This window comes from Ascaphus truei, chromosome 3, assembly GCF_040206685.1.
Source record: "Ascaphus truei isolate aAscTru1 chromosome 3, aAscTru1.hap1, whole genome shotgun sequence".
NCBI lineage: Eukaryota > Metazoa > Chordata > Amphibia > Anura > Ascaphidae > Ascaphus > Ascaphus truei.
In genome coordinates this window covers 27,252,614-27,277,604 of record NC_134485.1, presented here as the reverse complement: position 1 = coordinate 27,277,604, position 24,991 = coordinate 27,252,614, and the positions used below count along the sequence as shown (strand labels likewise).

The 24,991-nt window shown below is 44.4% G+C and overlaps 1 protein-coding gene across 9 annotated transcripts in view; it reads left to right on the top strand.

Annotated features, from left to right (window-relative positions):
* The window catches only part of LOC142491365 (trifunctional purine biosynthetic protein adenosine-3-like), a 68,317-nt gene that overhangs the window by 42,647 nt on the left and 679 nt on the right, over positions 1–24,991 (top strand). For 2 of the 9 annotated variants that reach the window (XM_075593838.1, XM_075593839.1), the window contains 14 exons: positions 604–691; positions 3,083–3,168; positions 3,649–3,805; positions 7,051–7,282; positions 8,020–8,096; positions 8,744–8,853; positions 10,240–10,438; positions 12,388–12,642; positions 13,565–13,717; positions 15,224–15,427; positions 16,087–16,218; positions 17,813–17,943; positions 19,298–19,439; positions 24,621–24,736. In XM_075593838.1, the coding sequence (XP_075449953.1) occupies positions 604–691; positions 3,083–3,168; positions 3,649–3,805; positions 7,051–7,282; positions 8,020–8,096; positions 8,744–8,853; positions 10,240–10,438; positions 12,388–12,642; positions 13,565–13,717; positions 15,224–15,427; positions 16,087–16,218; positions 17,813–17,943; positions 19,298–19,439; positions 24,621–24,736 (2,082 nt within the window). Of the gene's footprint in view, positions 1–603; positions 692–3,082; positions 3,169–3,648; positions 3,806–7,050; positions 7,283–8,019; positions 8,097–8,308; positions 8,713–8,743; positions 8,936–10,239; positions 10,439–11,503; positions 11,620–12,337; positions 12,643–13,564; positions 13,718–15,223; positions 15,428–16,086; positions 16,219–17,812; positions 17,944–19,297; positions 19,440–24,620; positions 24,737–24,991 lie in introns of those variants that run through there. The other 7 variants (XM_075593840.1, XR_012800380.1, XR_012800381.1 and 4 more) reach the window with 7 other exon arrangements.

Below are 24,991 nucleotides of genomic sequence, written 5' to 3'. Positions count from 1 at the left end.
GATCAATTATGATCATTCTTCCTAGTATTGTACAGGTTATATAGAATTTTAATCAGTGTTAGGACCTGTGAATTATGGTCATGCCTTGAAGGAGCTCACAGGCTTGCAAAGCTTTGGCCAAACTAAGTGACCTTATTATTCAAGAGATATATAGGTATTTCACTGTGTATTTTTGCCATTGGATGTAGCACTGGGCTCTCTCTGTGTTTGTTTGTAGTATTAAATTGGATTGGGTTTCAGTACAATATACAAATAAACACTACATCTCAGGTTTCCAGTAACAGCAAATAAAATCAAATAACAAATAAGGAACACACAACGCGGGGGGGAGGGGGCAGGTATTTTATCTTCTTATGTATTGTATTTCCCTAAGGCCCCAGCCCCATCCTCACTGCTGCACGCGCGCCTGGCGGCCAGCCGGCACGTGCACGAGTGAAAGCCGCGGTCTGCGGTCTGTGGGTCAACTGCAGGGGAAGAGAAGGAGATTCTCCAGGATGAGGAAGATGGCTTGACAGCATGTTGAATAGGCGCCACAACACCTCATGTCTGTATCACTGCCAATGTAATGTATTTTCTCTTTTTTCCTTTAATGTGGCTTGCAAGATTTCTGAAACCTTATCAAAGGAAATCAAGGCCACCATTCTCCAGAAAGCCATTGATGCTATGAGGCAGGAAGGATGGCAATATGCAGGTGAGAGAATTCTACAGGACAGAGAAGTACATCATGTCATATAGAGCCATATGTAATACAGCATTCATTAATCTATTAATAGTTTTATTATGCTTAAAGAGAGTTTTATTGTAACATTATTCATATCATTAGAAAAGTCTGTCAAACCTCAGTTATCCTTTTAACAAAATTCCAGGCATCATAGCTCTCTCACGTCTTGTGGAGTCTACTGGAGATACTGGTCTTCAAGGTAGCAACGATTGTATCAAACATCAATTATTACCAAACAAAAAATGATATCTAAATAAACCACTAAAAAGATACCCGAGTGTTCCTGACATAACCTTAAAACCTAACCTGGGCAGGAAAGGAATGAGGCAGGAAAATAACGTTTATATCCACAGCGACTAGTTATCCAGAGTGGTAGATTGTGAGCAGATGCCACCATACAGGTGTGCATGTGCCTAGCCTTAGCCAAAAGACCCCAACTAGGGAGTCTCAACAATCCACAATTTCATTTCCAACCTTTGACGTTCCTGGCAAAGCCCCTGCTGAAGCCATTTGACCCCATCAAATTGGTATTGGCCAACCATTAGCCATCAAAATCTTCTCAATACCTTTCTGGAGATCCAAAATAAAAATGACCACCACTACATTTGATAGATGGACTTAATAAGCTCTAAACAGGCCATTACCACCATCCTCCAAGTCCCAATGCCTAATCACTAGACCTGCCAAACTGTAAACAAAGCCTGAAACGGCATTGTTCAGTGTTCTACAACAATGTTCCAATGCTTTCCACTTTCCACCTGGGCACGACTTCCGATCATTCTAACGTGGCTTTAGGAAAGATAATGCACACCTGGGCCAAATCCTTCTACATTCTACAAATAAAATCAACTGTCTTTCCGCTACCCAAATCATTTCCCCCTCCATGAATCAAAATGACATTAAGGTCAGCATGCTTAGCTTTGTAACTAATTAATTCTGGCAGCATTTCAGCCCAAAGCAAACGTCTACGCCCCATGCAACAAACCTTAACTTTATCCAGAAGTCCTCGCTGAATGCCATATGGACGCTGACCTGATCTCTTACCAGCCGAGTGAATGGACGAATGTCTAATGATCCAAATAGTATAAAAGCTCAGAGACACTGCAGATAAGCAAAAGATCAGAAACAGATCAATTCATTAAATGTGGGCCCATGTACAATGTCAATTTAGCAGATTCATACCTGCCGATCATTTTAATCACCGGCTTACTCGAACCATGCCTGGCAGCTTCTGTGGCTGCCTCAGTGCGAAACTGCTCATTGTAGCAAAACAGAGCCAAACCACCACAGGCTCTACTGTATATGCTTCAAATATTGTGTCTTGCTGCTTTAAAAGACTACAGTACTGAGACGCCTCATCTATCACAGGGGTGCTCAACTCCAGTCCTCAAGACCCCTCTCCCCAACAGGTCAGGTTTTAAGAATATCCCAGCTTCAGCACAGGTGGCTCAATCAGTGGCTCAGTTGACTGAGCCACTGATTGAGCCACCTGTGCTGAAGCTGGGATATCATTAAAACCTGACCGGGGAGGGGGGGGGGGTCTTGAGGATTGGAGTTGACCCCCACTGATCTATTACACCAGCAGGGTCCATCAATCCCTGCGACCAGGTATTAAATGTTTTAAGCACCATTCTATTTTTTTTTTATGCCATTTGAATTCTCTCTCTAACATCAGCAAAGACAAGATATCGATATAACCGCTCTTCCATATACACTCCCTCATGCCTACTGCCAAATGCATCCCAAGTGGACTCGTCGAACAACAAAAAGCATCTCCAAATGACCATTCTGGGACTGCATTAAAAAACGGAGGTGTCTCTACTTCCACCTTAGCAGCCTTCGCCCCCAAACTCTCACCAGCAACCAGTTACATCAACTCTATAACCCAAACGCCACTAACTGCTGGGGAGGGAACGACATAGAATCTCCCAACTCCCAACACCAGTTTACCTATTCAGGGCCAATTTTAAAGACTGCAGAACATCTAGCACAGGTTCACACCGAACCCAAACTGACCAATCGGCTTCATCCCACCGGCTTAGCAACAGGTAAACCCACCTATTACCTAACACCTGAACACGCCGCATCTGATCAATCACATTGAAAGGAGGGAAGGGGTGAGGAGCATGGGAGTCCCCACAGCCTCAAGTCACCCTCCTCCCACTGCTCGGGGCTCCCCTGCTTTCATACAAGATCTGTAACGCTACTAGATATTTGTCCATTTGCTTGTTTACTGAAAGATAGTGATTCGATTTTGTGTATAACATCATAAAACGAGGGCAGAACATGTAAACCTCCCCTTGCAATCTGGTGTTATCTATTTTCATAGTGATAAATAAATGTGGTTTGTTTTCCAATCAGGTGTATTCGGCGCGCGAGTAATGCTAACTGGACAGGGCCCTAAAGTTCTGGGATTTAAATGCAGCTTTCAGGAACCTGAAAGTCAGGTAGGAAGTGACTTTTAAGGAAACTGACACATTCCCACTTAATCCTGTAATCTTGTGACGGTTTGGGGTTGTGCTGTTCTCATTTGTCTATATTCTAAAGAGTTGATTTGAGCATTGCCCTGTTAAATGGAGCTTAAATGTTCCTGAGCTATGGGAGAAATCTCCACAGCATGTTACTAAGCAATGCTCAGACTTACTGCATCTTGACCCTATATATGGGACATTCGGGCTTGGCCGTCTTGCCGCCAACAAGTCCCTGCCGGCGTTTGGCCACCGACCGACCCTCCGCCGACCACTCCGCTGGCGGACACCTTAAAGTTTTAGGGAACGGGGTTAACTTTAGGAGTTTTAGTGGTTAGGGTAGGGGGTTAACTTTATGGGTTTTAGTGGTTAGGGTAGGGGGTTAACTTTAGGTGTTTTAGAGGTTAGACGTTTGCCCGTTAGATGTTTTTTTACCAGGATTGTAACATTCTTCCGCAGGTAATTCTTCCATTACTGAAGAACGATTTATATGAAGTGACCGGAGCAGCGGTTGATGGCAGGCTCTGCCGGTGTTTGCCTGTCTGTCTCCAGGACAGATTTGCGGTTACTGTGGTCATGTCGTGTGTTGGTTACTCAGACGGGCAAGAAATAAAGGGTAAGGTGTGTGTGTGTTGCAACCTCCCCCCTCTCTCCCCCAAACACACAATTTGTATTCATTTTTCTCGTCTGACATTCAGCTGCTGCGAGTACAATATTTTTGTGCATTTTGTCACCCCTTGTATTTGCTGCCATTAACGAATAAAACAAAGCAGATGGCCAATGACTCTTCACAGTATTAGAAATGGCCATCCACTGCTATTTATTTTAGTTTTTTTTTACTCTTGTTGTTGCTGAAAACGATGGCAAAGTGAACACTTCTGAAAATCTGTATTCTCTCTGCTTACTTTCTATACAAATTTGACGTCTCGTATGCTTGTGAAAATATGATGATTTATCTATCTCATCATCCCTCCTCATCTCTCCCCATACCTCCTCGTCATCATCTCTCCTCCTCCCCATCATCTCCCCCTCCTCCTCATCTCTACCCCTCCTCATCTCCCCCTCCTCCCCTTCTCCTCCTCCTCTCCCCATCATAATTTCTCTCCCTCCTCCTCATCATCATCTCTCCCCCCCCTCATCATCATTTCTCCTCCTCATCATCATTTCTCCTCATCATCATCATTTCTCCTCCTCATCATCATTTCTCCTCCTCATCATCTCTCCCCCTCCTTATCATCATTTCTCCTCCTCCTCATCATCATCTCACACCCTCCTCCTCATCTCTCCGCCTCATCATCATCCCTCCCTCCACCACCCTCCTCTTCATCAGTTCTTTCCCCTCCTCATCATCTCTCGCTCCTTCCTCCCCCTCCTCCTCAGCTCTCTCCCCCTCATCATCATCATCAGCTCTCTCCCCCTCCTTAGGGTGACCAGATTTTCAAATGTGAAAAACCGGGACACATGCGCCCCCACCCTTTGTTTTGCTTTCCTCCCTCTCCCCCAACCTCACTCTTTCTCTCTCCCCCATCCTCATTCTCTCCCTCCCCTCGTCTTCATTCTCTCCCTCCCCCCATCCTCACTCTCTCCCTCTCCCCCATCCTCACTCTCTCCCTCCCACATCCTCACTCTCTCCCTCCCCCCATCCTAACTTCTCTCCCTCATCCTCACTCTCTCCCTCCCCCCATCCTCACTCTCTCCCTCTCCCCCATCCTCACTCTCTCCCTCCCCCCATCCTCACTCTCTCCCTCTCCCCCATCCTCACTCCTCCCTCTTCCCATTCTCACTCTCTCCCTCTCCCCATCCTCACTCTCTCCCTCTCCACCATCCTCACTCTCTCCCTCTCCCCCATTCTCACTCTCCCTCTCCCCCATCCTCACTCTCTCCTCTCCCCCATCCTCACTCTCTCCTTTCCCCCATCCTCACTCCTCCCTCTCCCTCATTCTCACTCTCTCCCTCTCCCTCTCCCCCTATCCTCACTCTCTCCCTCTCCCCCATCCTCACTCTCTCCCTCTCCCCCATCCTCACTCTCCCTCTCCCCATCCTCACTCTCTCCCTCTCCCCCATCCTCACTCTCCCTCTCCCCCATCCTCTCTCCCTCCCCCTCCTCACTCCCTTCCACCTCCCCACTCCCTCCCCACCTCCTCAATCCCCCCATCCTCTATCCTCCCTCTCTGCCCAATCCTCTGCTCCCCATCCACTCTCCTCCCTCAACCCCCCATCCACTCTCCTCCCTCAACCCCCCCATCCTCTCTCCTCCCTCTCCCGCTTCCTCTTCTCCCCCTCCTCTCTCTTCCCTTTCCCCCCTCCTCTCTCCCCCTCTCCCCCTCCTCTCTCTTCCTTCTCCCCCCTCCTCTCTTTATTTATTTAATTGGCTGGCTAGCGCTTTTATTTCTTGAATTGGGGTGTTCAGGTGCTTGTGTATAACTTTTATTATTGTGTATTTTTGGCCTTCATGCTTTTTTATTAGGGTGACCATTGACTGCTATAGTGGCTTATCATGCCCATATTATATGGGTATGATGTACCAATATTCTAATCAATGGGTAGAGGGTGGTTATAGTGGTCCCGGGCTGAGTGGTTAGGCCTTTCCCGGGTGGGTAGTGGGGGACGGGGGTTAACCCCTTAATTACTATAGTGGTTATTAACTGCTAAGGTGATTAAGGGGTTAGGGGCCATTAGATTGTATTTTTCCTTGTATTCTTTCTGGCATCGGAGGACATGGACCTGGAGTATGCTGATGAGGATGCCTTTTTCTATTTTGCCACAGGATTGGTACCGCAGGCCAGCGGGGACCACCCAAGGGCCCCTAGACACCCACGGGGACCACCCGAGGGCCCCCGGACACCCGCGGCCTCTGGCATCAATCATGTGGGGGTAGAGGAGGTGGTTATTAGTGTTGTTGTGTTTTTAATTTGTATTGAGGATAGCAGCTGTTTTAATATAAATTTTAATGTTGGTGTATGAGCAGGGGGTCTCCAGAGGAGAACCGTGTTGATTTGAGGTCCGGGGACCCCCTGCTTCCCGAGATACAGACCCCGTTATGGGTTGCCGGTATCTCCTATGCATTTAAATGTCCCGCGTCACGTGACTGTGGGAATAAAATGCATAGGAGATACCGACACCCCCTAATGGGGCCTGTATCTCAGGGAGCAGGGGGTCCCCGGACCTGAAATGAATGCGGTTCTGCTCCGGAGACCCCCTGCTTATGTGCACTAGTAATACAATTTATATTAAAAAAACATTCATTTCGGGCGAGATTTGCACAGGGAGAGGCGGCTCTCTGTGCAGCTAAAACAAATCGCCGGGTGAGCCCTTTTCAGGGAGGCGCTCTTCACGTCGCCGGCTACTCACCCGTTTTGGGAATTTTGCTATCACAGGTAATCGAGGCTTTCTGAATACCGTGATAGCAACGCTCAAAAAACTGGCAATTTTAAAAGGCCCGGCAATTTTTGTTTTATGAACGCTTATAGCATGAGCCCCTGAGCCTCTGATTGAGCCACCTGTGCTGAAGCAGGGACTGATTAAACCACCTGTGCTAAAGCTGGTATACCCTGAAAACGTGCCCTGTTGGGGGGGTCTTCAGGACAGGAGTTGAGCACCCATATCATATTCAACGCACGGGGACTGGGGTGGAACCACCGAACAGCTCTGCGGGACAATCCTCTTCAGGTAAAATAAAAAAGCATTGCATTATTATTGTTTTTAATGTAGCCCGTGCTGATGGTTTTAGATTTATTATAGAGACCTGGTAGCCTAGATTGACCATTAACTTTAATAGAATCCCATAATGTAGGGTGTATTTTTTAACTGCTTCGGTGTTACTAATTACCTGGCTGTGACCAACAAGTGCTCCTGTTTCAGGACTTTCCATAGCCAAGGGGCTCGGTCTGGAGGTGTTCCACGCTGGCACTGCCATGAAGGATGGTAAAGTGGTGACCAACGGCGGAAGGGTTCTCACCGTGACTGCTGTCAAGAAGGACCTTGTGTCTGCTTTAGAAGAAGCCAACAAAGGCGTATCAGCCATAGAGTTCCCAGGGGCTGTATACAGACAGGACGAAGGTTATCAGCCTGTTGCTATCCTGGAACAAGCCAGGTGTGTGCTACAGAGCTTTTGGACTAAAAGTGACTTACTTTATGTCATCAGTTATATGCAGATCTAACGTAAAGGGGCTATAACATTGATGCCCTCTGCGATAGTAACACATTACTTTCCAATGCATTGCCGGTCTCACTGACATGCAGAAGGGAACAATTCACTGTTGGCTATTTTAAGAAACAATGCAGATAAGGTGTAGCCTAATTGTAACATAATTGCCTATGGAGCTGATGAATTTGGTTCAAATCCACTTGTAAGCTGCTAGGTCCTGTCACTTTATATACCTGTACCTTAGATCATGGGAGTTCAACTCCAACTCAACCCCCCCCCCCCCTCCCCAACAGGTCAGGTTTCCAGGATATCCCTGCTTCAGTACAGGTGGCTCAATCAGTCCGTGCTTCAGCACAAGTGGCTCAATCAGATGCTCAGTCTTCGACTTACTCAGTCTTGGACTGAGCCTCTGATTGAGCCACCTATGCCGGAGCAGAGATATCCTGAAACCCTGACCTATTTGGGGGGGCTTGAGGACCGGAGTTGAGCACCCCTGCATTAGATGCCAAAATGAGATTGTACTGTTGTCCAGACAGGGGATTATCGTTCCTATAAAATGATATGTACACTCTCAATATCAAATATTATAATGGTGGGGCCCGTTAAAGGCTGCAGATATTGTTCCAGAACGCAGCCGGCCTACACAAGCAAATAACTCTGTGTTTCTACATCTGGGTCAGCAGAGGTGACCGGGATTCTGCCGTCCCTGCCCCTGCAATGTACGGAGCGCAACCAGACGCTGCACGGAGTGGCAACGCGGGTAAGGGGTTACTGGTAGGAGGCGATCTTTATGCTCCCTTCAGCTGTATCTTAATCCATCACTGATATTTGAATACGTGATTTAAAGCAGCAATACCGCCGACTCGTGTTCTATTATTATTTTATTTTAACACTGATTATTGTTTTTAACAACATTGCAACCGGCGGTCTCTCTGGATCCGAACCCCATTATTATTACTATTTTTTTTTTAGCTCTCTTGACCACCTGGTTCCCAAGATACTTGCTGCTTTTGCTGCCCCTACAGGGATAATATGGCCACCACATCTCATAGGTCCCGCGGACCAATAGAAATCAGCAACATCATCGTGGAGGGGAGGGGAGATGATGCTGCAGCTTCCTCTTGGATTGCCATTGACATATTGGGGAAGTAACACCCGTAGCTAAACAGATAAGTATCTCGGAATCCCAGGGGGTTACTGCATCTAAAAATAACATGCTTCCGTTTCAAAAGACCCCCTCCTCCCCCCTATCACCTTCTTATAAAGGGGATTAAAGCATGTTCTTTCGTGGTACCCTTGCTTGGTCTGCAGGAGGAATAGGATGCGATTGCTTGTGCCAGTGGTGATTAGTTTTCAGGTGGCTTCTTTCACATTGGGTTTTTTTCCTTTCTTTTCACTAACGACAAGACGTCTGTGAGAAGCTCAGGGAATGTGCTGGTCACTTTGCACTGAACACCGCCCAGTACAAGGACCCCATCTTGGTCTGCACAACCAACAGTGTCGGAGCTAAAATAAAGGTCAGGACCGTCTCGGGGAAGATCACGAGCAGCGATGTGCACAATATACACTTTCCCACAGACAGATCTACCATAACGCACGGTGGGGCCCATTTATTCTGGGTTGCAGATTGTCTTTCCTTTGTCTTTTCTTACCGATATTGTACTTTCCCTGTGACATGTGCTGTGTAGTTTTCACATTGTTGCAACCGCAACATATGTCGTTAAGTGGGACTTCACCGGTAAAGCAGCAGTTCAGGATCAAAGGACCTTATTATGTAAAGAACGATTTGCGGCCATTTTGAGCTGCCGCACTTAAATCCCCACTGACTGCGATGGGGCCTTCCTGTGTTTTAGCACCAGATGGGCACTAGCTAGCTTCCTGTAATAAGTCCCCAAAGTCTCTTTCCATGCAAGTGAAAAATATGCTGCAATAAGAAGCTATACTAAGTAAGACTTCAAAATATCTAACTCTTTAACAGCTTGCAGCCCTGGGACCTCACGAAATTGCTCCTGATACCCACTGCTTTCCTGGAAATGTGTCTAAACATTGTACCCTAAGTCTATGCTGGGTTTTTCTGCCCTTATCTCTGCCTCGCCTCTTTCTTGTGTCTCAGGGACACGGTCTGAGTCGTCCTGGATCATTTATCACTGGGGTGGAGTAAAAAAAAAGATTCACCATCACCCCCTGATTCAAAGTCCTGGTTGTATATGAAAACAAAAGACAATGTTTACCCTTAAAAAATAATGTCATCATGTTTTTAAGGTGCTTAATACTTGGTATTATCCCATTAAAGGTGCAATTTCCCCTGCAAGTTTATATTTTTTTTTAATGATTTCTTCACCATACTATAAAGTGAGACGTCTGACTTTACCACAATGTTTTTCCCTGCTCACTGATTTCTGTTCCTGTGTATTTTATTCCTATAAAATGACCCTTAACCCTTATGTCTGCTGAGTCAATTGGAGACATAATTGCAAACAATTATGACTATTTTTGGACTTCAAAGAATCTTTTGTGAGACAACTTCACTTATAATACTCTTTGTAGTCTGCATGGAAAACGGCTCTGTGCTTCCTGGTGGTGAGAATAAACAGTAGGGTTTGCCAAATGATTCTGCAGGCTTTTGAAATAAATGTTAAAAAAAAAAAACAGCTTGTAAACTGCGTCTTTAAACATATTCACGTTTGGTCCTACGCGGGACTTGTACCCGTAACCACTGCTTCACGTCACCTCTCTGGACTTGTCTAGACACAAAAAAAAAAGCCAGGGATATTCTCTACCTATATTTACTGTATTTCTTCCAAGTGGTGTACATGTATATATACATATATATGTATATGCAGCTGTTGCTGTCCCTGCGTTCGGACCGTGGCAGATCTCTTTATTCTCTGATCTGGTTCCAGGTGGCACACGCGTGTAACACGCACCGCGCCGTCGGTCAGGACCTTGTAGCGGTGTGCCTGAATGACACCTGGGCTCGGGGAGCAGAGCCGCTCTTCTTCATGCCCCACCTGGCGGGCGGCTTGGTGGATGTAGAAGTGTCTACGGCAATAACGGACGGATTAGCGGCAGCTTGTAGGAAGGCCGGGTGCACTTTATTGGGTATGCAAACTTTGGGGGGGGGGGGGGGGGTTTATATTCAATGGGATTTTTTTTTTAAGCTTGGGTTTAGTAAGTAATGGCCTAACATAGCAACACATGCAATTTGATTCTTTACCTTGTCTGCCCACTTTGCTACCAACCCTAACCCCGCAGGGTATTCTTGTTTTCTTCATTTCTTTTACCTTACCCATTAATCCTGCACATATTTTGAGTCCGTCGTTTTCTTTTTGTATTCACATTTTTTATTACAAATTGTACAGTATTACAGAGGATTAGAAAACCAAATATATAGCAATTGACTATAAAGGGTACAGCAGGGACGCCCCTGCACAGGCAGACCATCCCTGACTACTATTGTACATGTCTGAATCCATCTGTACCTCAGATGTTAGGCTGTCTCCTGAATCCCCCATTCTTCCAATGAAGAAGAACCATCATTGATTGCCCTTGAGATGTCATTGAACTTAATCCCCACCTACATCTATCGCCTGCAAAATCACACTATTTCCCCGAGTGTGGATTCCCACTCCCTTGAATAAAAACGACAGAAAAAATGTATGTAAGAGCAGTCCCCTGTCACAGACAGGAATACCATTTTGAAACAAAAAAAATTCTCAATGTAAAAAAAATGTAAAAAATGAATGACCTTACGAGTGAAAATATGACTTCTTTGTGTCGTGTTCTCACAGGGCCTTGACAGATACCTATTGTACTCTGCTATTTGACTAATGATAGCATCCTATATGCAAGAAAAATTGTGTCAACAATTAGTCTCCTGATACAGAGTTAAACAGTCTCACCACAAAGAGGTTAGATAAAGATGAACAAACCTGAGCCTTTAGTTGTCATGGAAACGATCTTAAACTATTACTTGAAAAATTGTCTGTGATATTTTTGAAGGAGTTGATCTCTTACATTTATCTGATGAAATATATTGGTACGAGAAGGGGCTGCTTCTTTAATACAATGACACCATGATGGGATTATAGAAAAAAATAGCCTTTAGTCACATAACAAGCTGGTTTCTCTGCATTTGTGTAAGTTCAGGTATATCAATCTCAACAGGTCTTGGGCCAGTCCGGTAAAAAGTATCACGAATTTGCAAAGAATATGAATTGAAAAGAGTCTGCAGTAATACCCGAGGTGCTAAAAACATAGAGAGCACAAACATCTGGGGGCGTATTAGGGTAATGTTCTGCACCCACCACAAACATCTGGGGGCGTATTAGGGTAATGTTCTGCACCCACCACAAACATCTGGGGGCGTATTAGGGTAATGTTCTGCACCCACCACAAACATCTGGGGGCGTATTAGGGTAATGTTCTGCACCCACCACAAACATCTGGGGGCGTATTTGGGGGCGTGTTCTGCACCCACCACAAACATCTTGGGGCGTATTAGGGGGCGTGTTCTGCACCCACCACAAACATCTTGGGGCGTATTAGGGGGCGTGTTCTGCACCCACCACAAACAACAACAAGAAAAGGAAATCAATAGGCAGATTAGTCATAAAATATTTTTTTTGAGATGGGAAATAATCTAACATTCAGTCACTCTGCCAGTTGGAAACTTTCACCTATCAACACCAGATAACCAATCAAGTATCATCTTTGCCTAAACCAGGGGTTCTCATCTCCAGTCTGCAAGACCCCCCCCCCCCTCAACAGGTCAGGGTTTCAGGATATCCCTGCTTCAGCACAGGTGGCTCACAGACTGAGCCACCGATTGAGCCACCTGTGCTAAAGCAGGGATTGATGGAGCCTCCTGTGCTGAAGCAGGGATATCCTGAAAACCTGACCTGTTGGGGGGGGGGGGTCCTGAAGACTGGAGATGAACACCCCTGACCTAACCGCTTGTTAACATTCTCTAACATTCTGCCACCTTTTGACCTCTCACAGCGGTATTTCTGAGTAATTGCAGGAGCCCCTGTCTGCTGCTTCTTACACAGAAAGAGAAATTGCAGAGATGCCCGATGTGTACCCTAAGGGAACCTACAGCCTCAGTGGATGCACGGTGGGTGTAGCTCAGAAGGAAAACCTGCTCCCACGGCCAGATAAAATGACAGAAGGAGACCTGGTGATTGGTATCTCTTCATCCGGTGGGGTTCACTGCAGTAGCATTGAGCTTATAAGCAACATCATGGAAAAATATACCCTGCAATACTCCTCATTGTTGCCTACGGGACACGGAGACCAAACCTGGGGTACGATACCTATTTGTTACTTTGAATGAATGTGTAGCATGAAACCCCTATTGCTTAAAGCAGCAGTCCAAGCTGCTGGGGTCTTCCCCTCTCCCCTTTCCCCCCCCCGCCTCCCTTTAATATGAGCATCAATACAATCCACACAATGATGAGTAATTAGCCAAGTTGCCAATCGATCCCTTCTCCTGTGATCGATCGGCGAAGATTTGGCTCGGGGGTTCACCAAATGACTGCAGAGGAGTATTGACTCACTCACTATCTGTGACTTTGTAAATGGTTACTATAGAAACAAAAAAGGCTTGTCACATTATCATACATTAAAAATGTCATTCAGAGTTGTTGTTTTTTAAAAATGCTAGAAATATTTGCACATAGTACAGGACGGATTTTTTTTTAAACACACGTAGGATATTGCTTGGTCTGCAGCTTTGAGTGACTTGCAGCTCATTGATGTGCAATGTACTGTATTACTCACCAGCAATAAAGAGGCGATAAGCATTATGTACCAAAACGTCTGGTATGATGTTGGTTGTTTCACCTACTGGAAAATAATAGTCTTCTTATATAGTGCAGACAGTGTACATACCAAGCAGGTCCCAAGACATGTCCCTCAGGTCAACCACAAAACCATGGAAAACTAAGATCTATTGGCTCAGCTACTCCGGAATTCGATCCTTCAAGCTAAACGTTCGCGACTGCAGGAGACTTGTGCACAAGTCCCAGCAGTAAAGTGCCCTATTCCCTGAAACACACCTTAAGTAACTGGCTTCTTATACATTAAAATAATGGTGCTTTTTAAATCCTCTTTATTGCTTTGCAATATGCTCCTGCTAGCCCCCTCCTCCTTCCCACCCCACACACAGTAACAATGGAAGTCAAAATCCTATTTATTAGTCAGGTTCCTCTTTATTTCTCTGTACAGGTGAACTACTCCTAAAGCCTCCCGCATTGTTCAGCAATACACTGGTGCCTGCTCTCCAATCTGGGCACATACGGGCTTGTGCTCCAGTTACTGGAGGGGGGCTTCCGGGGAGTATCCTGAGAGTCCTGCCCGAATCCTTGGGCATTATTATAGGTAAGCAATGCAAAATATTCCAAGATGATGTATATGGGACAATTAAGGCCTGAATAGCCTAATTCCTTGGAGGGCTCGAGAGTCTGTAGAAACCAGTGGAATACCACCGAGTGAAGTCAGACTTTGTCATCCAATACTTTTACATTTTTCCAGGGACAGGATACCTAATATCTCTCATTTGTGTCCTTGGATCTTGACAGATTTGCGCTGTAAAAGCTTTATCCAACCACTGCAACACTGTGCTGCATAATTAATCTTCTCATAACTACTTGGATTCATTCATAGAACATTGTAATTGTTAGATACATTGTTGATTATTCTGCTTGGGAACCATTAAGTATTTGAAAAAATGAAGAATAACAAGTCTGGAAAGAATAGAAACGTAGCTATGGATATACGTTAAAACGGCGTATTTAACTTTTTTTTGCGTCTGCAAATTTGGACTTATTATTGGCAATCTTTGGCACCTTACCCAGCTGGGTTAGGTTCTCCTAGGATTCATTAGCACCCCTTGGTCTGCCGTAGTGAGACTGTTCATTCAGGCAGCAAGCTGAGTGCTTACCCCCATCTACCATTTAGCCTAAAGGTGTATATACAGAATCTTATCTAGACTATACTTTGTCTATTCAGGATACACTTTATAAGTTATACCCACACCATTGTGTGGTACACTAAGTCTAGCAAACAGGTATATATATTACTGTATTACTAGCACTTCAGCCCCATACCTCTTCGGTTCTTTAAATTGTTTTTATTACAGTTTGTGTTTTGTGTATGTGGTTCCCGAACAGTTTTATTTTAAGTTACTTAATAAAAATTATGTTTTAATTAGGGTGTTTCTTTTGTGCCAGACTATAGGGATTCTTTTCTGTCCTAGTCTAATGTAGAAACAAAAATGGACACTCCTCATTGATCATTGGTCCCTTCTTAATAAGTTCACTGTGATCAAATCATCATTTGTGACAAAAAAAAAACAGCCAGCGTATTCACAACACTGCAGTGACAGCTGCAGCAAGTGCATCTCAGATAGAGATCTAGATTTGCTGTGCAAACATGAAGAAGAGACCCGGGAGGTCTGTACAGCTCTGTATGCTTTAGGTTCATTTGTGGAAAACTTATGTTGGTTCATCAGACAGGTATCAATATTTACAGCAAATCTACTTTTTTCATTGACTAATATTGGTACTAGAACTTGGAATTCCTCAGATCTAGTGAATAAATAACCTCACACACAAGTCTTTGATTGGATACACAGTAGCTGCCAACATGTAATGTATTTGATATTTGTTTTACAGCCATGTTTGCTGTTGTTGCCATATTGTGTATGAATCATGTACCATATTTCCTAAACGGCGCTAATCTAAACCATCTTCTGGCAGCAGAAGGAACTTCACAGCTGGACAGATGTGTCGCCACATACACTTGAATGGCCCACAAGGGGTATTCTAGCAGTACAATGTGTTTTATGGAGTAGGACGGCTTAGTAAATGTGTCCCTGTGTCTCAGATGCTCTTTGTTGGAAGATGCCGGGTATCTTCTCCTGGCTGTACAAAGAAGGAGGTCTGTCCGAGCAAGAGATGGCCCAAAAGTTCAACTGTGGGATTGGAGCCGTCCTGATCGTTCAGAAGAACAAGGCTCCGCAGATCCTGAGGGAGGTGCAGAAGCAGGAGGAGGCCTGGCTGATCGGGGCCATCGTTCCACGTCGTACAGGTTCATCTGCGTCCTATGTTGTTCCTATTAAAACAAGCACACATAAGTGCACTAACAATCCATATACACAAATGTAACCGCAAATGGATAATTGTACATTTTATCTTAAAGGCATCTCTTCCTTTCCTTTTGTTTGTCAATCCTACACAAATCATGGCGTACAATAATCCACCTGTCCTTAGATGTGATACCTCGGGCTGAGGCAGCTTCCTGGACCACTGATATATATATTAAAGTGCACTATGGACACCACAGGATTGGGAACAAGCACCATTCAGCTTTGTCAGTCAAGTCTGATGATTTACTGGGTTTCCTAGAATAGACCTCAAACGTTGCACACCCCTATAATGCCAGAGTGGAATGGATTGCATTGTGGTGTTTTCCGGGCCCCACCAGTGGATTTTTCTACGCACTCTGCAACTGTCTTGGTTTTACATTCTCATTTCCTTTCCAGACGTTTTGGATTATTTATAGTGTTTTGTAACCGCAGTTAAAATCACACTGTACTTACACACTGGGTCATTACCAGGAACATAAAAAAAAATAACACCAATTACTTCGCATGTCCACCAATATTCCAAGCGATTGGGTAAGGAGAAATAGCTTCTTCCTCATTCATGTTGTTAATTTGCCGGTTGTCCTGCACCCGTTTCCTGCAGGTTCTCTTCATGTCCGGGTCAGACACCTGTCCGAAGCTCTGAAGGTAAATACTCTCCCGCTGTTGAAAAATATAGCAGCGAACCAAACTCCTACTAACATCATGAAGGTGGCTGTTTTCATCTCTTCCACAGGTACTTGTCAAGGATTAGAATGATATAACCGTATCTTTGTAACAAACATTTATCCTCATAACTTCTATATTTGCCTAAATAAAAACCTCTAGATGTATTATTATTTGTCATTGGACTGTTTACACTGATGTTACATTGACATGCCCAATGTTAAGAAGTCCAAGTCCCTTTGGAAATGACTTTCCCTAAGAACACTGCGATGCTGCCAGGGAAAAGGTTTGTGTTTTCCATTGTTTTTCCCTCATTCGAACATTTTGGAGTTTCTCTGAGACTGCAGCGAAACCTGTTTAGTTTGTAGAAAATATCACTTCATTTGACAAATCATTCATTTAATTTTTTGTTACAGTCGCTTTTAATGACTTTTGGTGAACTCCGGCAAATTTGTCACTGGCAAAGTTCCACCAATCAGCACCATCATGAACATGTGCAGGTTTATTCCATGGTTAGCCTCCATCTCTCCATACTCATTATAGATAGATGCTGAAGCTTGAACTACATCGCTGCATTCTTCCTATTTATCTTTCATTTACTGTGACCCAATAGAAGGTAACCTAACCTGTAAAGATGTCATTGCTGAAAAGCAGCCGATACATTTTCATACTTCAGCATTTGTGCAACAAGAGCTGGCTCTAATGCATTAATTATAATGAATAATCTTTAATAATAAATAATAATTATTAATAATAGATCAACATGATCATGGCTGCCTAAGAAATCAGCTGTATTATTAGCTACCTACGAGACTATTGCCCTGTGCAGAGCTGGACACGTCATATATTAATCCCATCTTGGTGATATTGTTTTATATTTAAAAAAAAAAAAAAAATCTGTTTCAGGTTTTGTTTTGCATATATAAATGTAATGCTTATTAAAACATATATGTATATTTTGTTATTTATTATCATCAAGTGTAATATATATATATATTTTTATCGTTCCGGTTTATCTAGCGCACGCCTATGTTTTTTCTTTTGCAGCATGTGCTTGTCTGCATGGAAAACCGTTCTATTTCGGCCGGATTACAACAATGCAAACCTTATTTTGGCAATACCGCCTTTTTAATCTGCTTTATTTTACCTATGTGAACAAGGCCCTCGTTTACTAAATAAAGCAGCAGGCCAATTCCCTCTGATCTCCAGGGACCCCCAGTTCCCAAAATAGTTATGTTTTTTGTAACACAAAAACCCCCCAATAAATATGGACACGGTGTCATCAATAAAAAGTTGCAACTTTTCTTTGGCTGCCGGAGCAAGCCTGACCCTATGGCGATATTGTGTCCACCGGGCAAGTATTCTCACCCAGTGTGCAATACTAGTTCTATCTTAAGAACCAGGGGATCTCTGGAGGCTGGGGCACCGTGGATCAGATCCAAGATCCCCCCCCCCCCCCCCCCCCAATTCAGCCCATATAAAAAAAAACTCAAAAATAGAGTAGCGCAGACTGCTGCTTTAGTGTGATTCGGTATATCTGGGCCTATCTCATTTCTAGGGGGGTACTCATAAGGTAACCCCTTGAGTGCCAGAAGCCCAGTAACAATGTGTTGAAATCATTCACTGTTTCCTGTCTGAATACATTTCTATTGTTATTTTTTGAGGCACAAAACTAAAGCCCCTGATAGATCTCACAAAGCAGCCTGGGAGCTGGGCTAGGCTGTCCCTTATCATCTCTAACAAGGCTGGTGGGGAAGAGCTGCAGAAAGCCGCTGGCGCTGGGATTCCTACACGAGTGGGTATTCTACCTTTACCACTTTTGTGAAGCACAAAAAGAAAAACGGTTACTGTACTGAGGATATTAGTATGCACAAGTAATTATTATGGAAATAAGGTCAAGATTGGCAGCTGACTTGCGTTCTATAATCTCTTTTATCCGAGTAGTTTATTTGAATATTTTACTTTGCTAAACAAATATGATGACAAATAGAATGAATGGAGTGATTCACCAATTCCTTTTCTTTTTACGGTCACTCCTGTAGGACAGAGCAGCCAGTATCAAAACAGCTGACAGATCAGTAACTTTCCCATCAATCCTTTCACGTTGTGTTGGATTTCTTTCTGGAGGCTGCAGTTTTCACCCAAACACTCAACAACCTTGCTATCATGCAAACATAAATTGATGTTACAATAATTGCCCCAGCTGTATTTAACAGGGAAACGTGTGCGCTCTGTCCTCGAACTCCTCTCTCGTCACTGTCTGTATAACTCCCCCTGCAACTCCCAGTCTCTCGTGATCAGCGGGGCAGTATCCAAGAGCAAAATTAAACCATAAAGCTGTATTTAATACACACGGCAGTGCAATTTGAGGCAAAAATTATTGTGATGAAATACTGATCTAAAACATCCTCAGAGAAAAAAACTTAAAAAAAACCACACATTTCCTGTGCAGTCATGATTTGTTTTTCTGTTTTATGAACGCCTGTTTTTATAAGTTGATTTACATTTTATTGAAGGATGCTGCTGTACAATGACATTTCAATATTAATGTGTGATGTTGCCTGAACCCTTAGCTGTATGTCATATGATATGATATGATGTGGTATATTGTGATATGCTATGCAGGATGTAATGCCTTTTAAGAGTAACTAACATGTACAAGAGTTTTCAAATACCTTACACGTCTCTTATTCAGAACATGTGAAGAACTATCATGCTGCTGTTTGTTGTAGAAGGTATTCCAGACAGATAGGAAAAATGCTGCACTCCTTAAATTGTAAACAAAATTGATACAGTTACCGGTGCTCCAATGTTTGTACGAAAGCCTGTGATCAGTCCTGGATAGATGATAAAGGGAACAAAGGGCACAACGGATTTAGAATATCCAAACTCATTGAGTGTTGGCTCAATAAATGAGTTTGGATATTCTAAATCCATTGTGCCCTTTATCATCTATCCGTTGTAGAAGGTATCACAACCTTCAATGCATCTGGTTCTATAGTGTAACAGACCTGCAGCTAATGGCAGAGATCCCATCTTTAATACCTTGAAAAAGAAGAATAGTGTGCACCTTACGTGCTCATATTACCATGTGCTTTGCCATCCATCTGTAGTGTAAAGTCACACTGCGTTTCCTGCTGCTCCCTCAGGTAATTGACCATACATTGTGCGGGTGCCATTCGGAATTTGAAAGCACAATTAGCAAAGTGTTGGAAGAATTCTCCATCGAGCTCATCTGCCTGGCGGGGTTTGTAAGGACGATGTCAGAGGGATTTCTCAATACATGGAAAGGTACGGGATTAGGGTAATACAGGGGACATGTATGCTGCCAAATGGCATATTGTGTCATGCTACAATATATAGCTGCATACACACCAACTGTACCTATTTAGCAGGTACAGTACCTATTTGTTATGCCTTATACCTATTGTACCTGTCTCTGTGTTTCCCCAAGAGGACAGAGCCCCACTACCTGTGTCCCATTGGTTTTTAAGATCAATGGCTGTTTTTTTCCCCCGCTCTCTATTTAACTTAATGTTTTATTTTGCGAATGGGTCAACGGGATACAGAAAATAAAAAGGGAAGGGATAAGAGGGGAGGGGGGGGGTACATAGTAAGGAATCCAAGTGTTTTATTGATAAAATGCTCTTCATGCATATAATTAAATTGGTATAGAGCCTTCACAGATGAGAGACACACACACACACACTAAAGGGAGAGAGATATAAGTCAAGATAAATCATCAAAGTGATCTAATTCAGTGGTGCCCCCCTCCCACCAACAGTTGAGGTTTTCAGGATATCCCTGCTTCAGCACAGGTGGGTCAGAGGTTCGGTTTTCCACTGAGCCTCTAATTGTGCCATCTGTGCTGAAGCTGGGATATCTGGAAAAGCTGATCTGTTGGGGGGGGGGGGGTGAAGCTTGAGGACTGGAGTTGAGCAGTATACCAGCACAACACCATAATTGAAAAAGTTGGGTCATTTATATGCCCGCAATGCAGACCTTTCTCAAGAAAAAAATATAAAAGAGAGTCGCACATATATAATTTACCCTATCAACTAAGCTGATGGCTACACGGCTATTCTTTTAAATTGTATTGTTTTATATATTTTCTCCACATGTACATAGGTAAACTTAAGGGAATTGATATAAAGGTGTAGCTGATGAGATAAAGTAATGTATATTGGAGGAATATAGTATTTATTGGAGCTTTGCAATATACAGAGGAATATTTTCACCGTACACAACTGCATTTAAGTAACAATTGAATTTAAAGAGCGAGTGCCCGTGGGTTTAGCGTTTCATTTTGGATAGCACAGGTACACAAGACGCTGTCCATCACACTGCACACACGCTATATCTGGGGCTTGGTGCAGGAATTTTCGGAAAGTTGCCAATTTGCCTTCTTGAGACTAGCATCAAATATCAGAAGCCAGGGATGAATACCAGTTGATACTTTGTTGCAGAGGCGGAACTCTGGCAGGGCGAGTGAGGCCGCAGCCTCACTAGGAGGTGCAGAATTGTATTTATTGAAGAGTTTAGGGAGCATATTCTCAAAGCTCCGTGGTCGCTCGTTCCGTGCGATCTGACCCGGAAGCACCAAAGAATTCCCCTTTAAGAATATGCCTCAACATTTCTTAACTGTTGTAGTCCCAAGGGGGAGGGGAGGAATATGTTGGTTAAAGGGTTAACAGAGGTTGACTGTGTGAGCTCACGCATAGTAGCGCTCCTCTCCGATCACATGGTATAGAGTGACTGGAAAGAAGCCACTGTATGCATGGTGACAAGTGATGTCACGATCAGGGTATATATTGTGAGACTGAAGGTTCTAGAGAGGTTCTGGGAGTGATAGTTGTAGGAGCCTCACTGTTAATGTAAATATGTTCCCGTGTATATATATGTAGTCAAGTGCCCCTGGCTATAGTTTTCCACTGGCCTCAACACTATAAGTCCTGATAGGAACAGGCAGTGTTGGGGTTAAACTCCTGCATAGGGCCTAGCCTGCAGTTGCAGCCTGGATGGGTACTATGTTGTCTTATCCAGGGGCAAGCCTAAACTGGCAGTTTGAGTGTCATACCTGGGGAGGGTACTGACTGGGTCACATGTATATGGTATGATACCTGTCAGTACCTAGACCTGCCCTATTATGGGGCGGGGTTACAAGCCCTTTCCCCCCAGGTATAAAAGCTGACACTTCACCAAATTGAGGAGGGCTGGAGCTGTGATGTGTGGTTATTGGGAAGGAGAATTACCTGTGTGGACCATCCTGCTCTCAGCAGGATCCTCATGGGATGGGGGCGCTGCACTATGAGGAGAAAGCCTGCCCTGTTGCTGCTCCTACATAACAACCGCTGAGCAACTCAGACCTCCTGCATCAAGCAGGTGAGCTACAGCACCGGGGAAACCCCCATGTAGTGGCCAGATCTTCCATGGCAGGGGGGAACAGATGCTACATTTGGAGGCGCTGCAGAGATCAGCAACAGCGGCAGTGAAGTATGGCTGGGAAACATGCTGCAGGAGAAGTGAATGGGGGCACTCACCATATCCAGACCAGAGCGTTCCCAGTTTACTAGCGGGGTACCCCTGGATGGTACTCGCTCACGATGTAAACCCCACCCACTGATGCATGAAAGGTGTCTGACCCACACTGTATCAAGGCCATCAGTTTACCTTGTCCGGGACATTTATGCAAAATCTGAGAGGTGTCTGAACCACACTGTCAGTGCCAGGTCCCTTCCACTTCCGAATGGCTGAGAGTTGCTTGAAACTCACCGTATTGTGCCAGGTGCCGCAGATAAGTATGTCTACCGGGGATATGCTTTGAAAGATAGCACCCCACCTTTGACTCTCTGTTGGGTACCTTTATTGATCCATATTTAAAGGCTGAGATGTGACTGACCATCAAGGTATCAGCCAAGGGCACGCTGCAGCAAATGCCCCAGGGGGATATGACTTGAAAGATAGCACCCCCCGCGATGGGACTGCAGCGTGTGCTCAAATAATCTGTGCTAGATCCGCAAGTGGGATAGGATGATCAACCGGGGATATGCCTTGAAAGACAGCACCCCCACATTGGGACTATGCGCTTGCGCCGAACATCAGAGGGACCGCGTGGTGAGTTTCAAAATGCAAGCTCATGATTGCAAAGTATCTGGGATTGGCACAAAAATCTGTAGCCGCACCCCCTCTACTTCGACTGAGACTCCTGATTTAACCCGAGGGAGGAGTCGAAGCGCCAACGGCTGTGTGAGGTGTGGCCGGATGTGGAGTACGCCAATCACAGACGCATGTAGTAATGAGCTGGAAGAAAAGGAGACTTACCTGCTTCCACGCCGGCCATTGAGTGGCCTATGTTATGTCGGTAATGGGCGGAGCTGCGCAAAGGTGAAAGCCCAAGTGGGACTATCCTATCTCATTGCCGACAGGGTTGGGACTCAGGACACTATTATTGCTCCGGTCACGGAGGTAACAGCTGCCAAGCAGGAATGAGACATTGCGGTGCCAGTCCCCTCCCCTGCTGCACTTACTGCGTTCCCGTACCCCGCCATGATACCCCTGAGATAAGTGACCCATGCAGGTCCCCATCATCTGTGATGTCCATGGTTCCCAAACGTATGACTGCAAATGTACGTACTGATGTGCCTGTATTATCTGCGGGGAATGTGGTGTCTAATTGGGGGATCCAATGTTTACGGGGGGTACGTGAATTACTATTGATACGGCAGGGGCGGTGCTGCAAATTGTAAAGGGAGATTACAGCAGGAATAGTACGGCATGTTGGAGGCGGGAGGAACCTACAGCATGAACAGTACTGCAAACGGGCAAAAGGTTCTCTTGGCTGAGAGAAACAGGTGCTACATATACTATATACTGTATGTATAGTCATTCTCCTGTTTTTACTTTATATTCAGGGAAGGTGTCACATCTTGTTAGCCTCCGTAGCCATGATACTAGAGAAGTCTACAGGCTACCAAAGAAAAAGTACATTTAGATGAAGAAATTGGGAAGGGGAGGGCAGTTGGAGGAACTTGCCCCAGCGTAAAAATACCTAGTTCCACCTCTGCTTTGTTTAATCAGCACAAAGAGAAAAATAGCAGCTATTAGAGTGACAATAGTGTGCCAGTTCTCTTCTATCTCAGCTTCTCTTATACACACTCCCCATAATGTTCAATACAAAGTACCATCCCACAGAGGCCAAGAGACGCAACATGAAAGTGATATTCTAAGGGGGTTATTCCTTAAACTATGATGGTTCTGATCAGGCCACTATCGCAAGGGAAACTCCAATTAAACTGCATGTGCGATAGCGCCCCAATCAGTACTATCGCAGTGTAATGAACAGCCCCGCTACAGGGGGTCATTCTATATAATCCAAAGTGGTTTTTCGTGTAGTTTTTGGCCGGAAATCCCCAAAGACGGAAACCGACCACTTTGGACTTTATAGAATAAAGCTCTAAGCAGGGCCGCCGACAGGCTGTCGGTGGCCCTGGCTCTAAGGCCCAGATGCCTGCCTCAGCTTTTATCCATATGAATGGGAGTATAGGGGGAGCTAAGGCTTAGCACTATTTTGTTATCTAGGCCGAAGCCTTTTGGAATACTTGATGCATAGCCTTTAATGTTTGTTTCACCTTTTGGGATCAACTCCCAAGCAGTTCAAACCGTATAAATAATTACGCTACAAAATGCAATATAATGCCATAAGACTAGATAACATGGTTATTAAAATAAACACTGAAAATGTCATTAGAAGCAGTTTCTACATGAATGAAATGCATATTCTGTGTGTGTTCATACGCCTGTGTTATGTTATTGTAACACAAGAAAAAATGAATTTAGCATTATATTTTTAAGCATAATACAGAACAGGCCGTAGGTTTGTCCTCTTATCAAAATGTACAACATTACATAAAGATATGCCCTGGGAATATTTGCTCTAATGTAAAACAATGAAACAATGAAAAAAATGTTTATTAAGAGAATTCCACATGTGTCTTTATAAGATTCACTGCTCTATAGATGTTATTCTGTATTCGCCTTCAAGGTCTCGTGTGGCAGAACTTTTCAAGGTCTCGCCTGGGAGAACTTTTTATCATACATTGCTAATATTTCTCCAATATAAAACCACTGACCAAGTGAGAGAAAGAGAGGAGAGGGAGGGGGGAAAAGAGAGAAGGGGGGGGGGGGGAAGAGAGAAGAAAGAGGGGGGAGAGAGCAAGAGGGGGAAGGAGAGGGAGAGAGAGGGGGGGGAAGGATAGAGAGGGGGGGAAGGATAGAGAGGGGGGGACACGAGAGAGAGGGGGAAGGATAGAGAGGGGGGGGGGGAGAGCGAAAGATGAGCCTGGTAAGACTGCAGTTTGTTTGGTGGCACTGAAGGAGTTAATGAGTAAAGCCAAACAAAGTTTTGTAGATTGAATATCCATTTATTTTATAATCCCATCTCCTTTATCGTCTCTTAAATATATGTATTTTTAGGAAAAATATTGAACATCTACCCATCACTTTCACCATCATTTAAAGTGGAAAATACACCACATCATGTTCTTCAAGCGGGAATGAGGGTCACGGGGTGCACCGTTCGTTTTATGCTTGTGAGTATTCCTTATTTAGCCCGTGTAATGTTTCTCATCCCATACATGATGGCATTAGATGCTCTCTAAAGATATTGTAGGTTTGATAGGAGATGAGGTCTGATACATGGGCAAGACATCCAGGTATAAGGGATTAGGAGCCCTGGCCATAAAGATATTACAATGGGGCGATTTGCAGTGGGTGAAAATGTGTGTATTAGAGTATTTATCACTAGTTCGTGATGTCTACACTGTTCTTTTTTTTTTTTTTTTTTT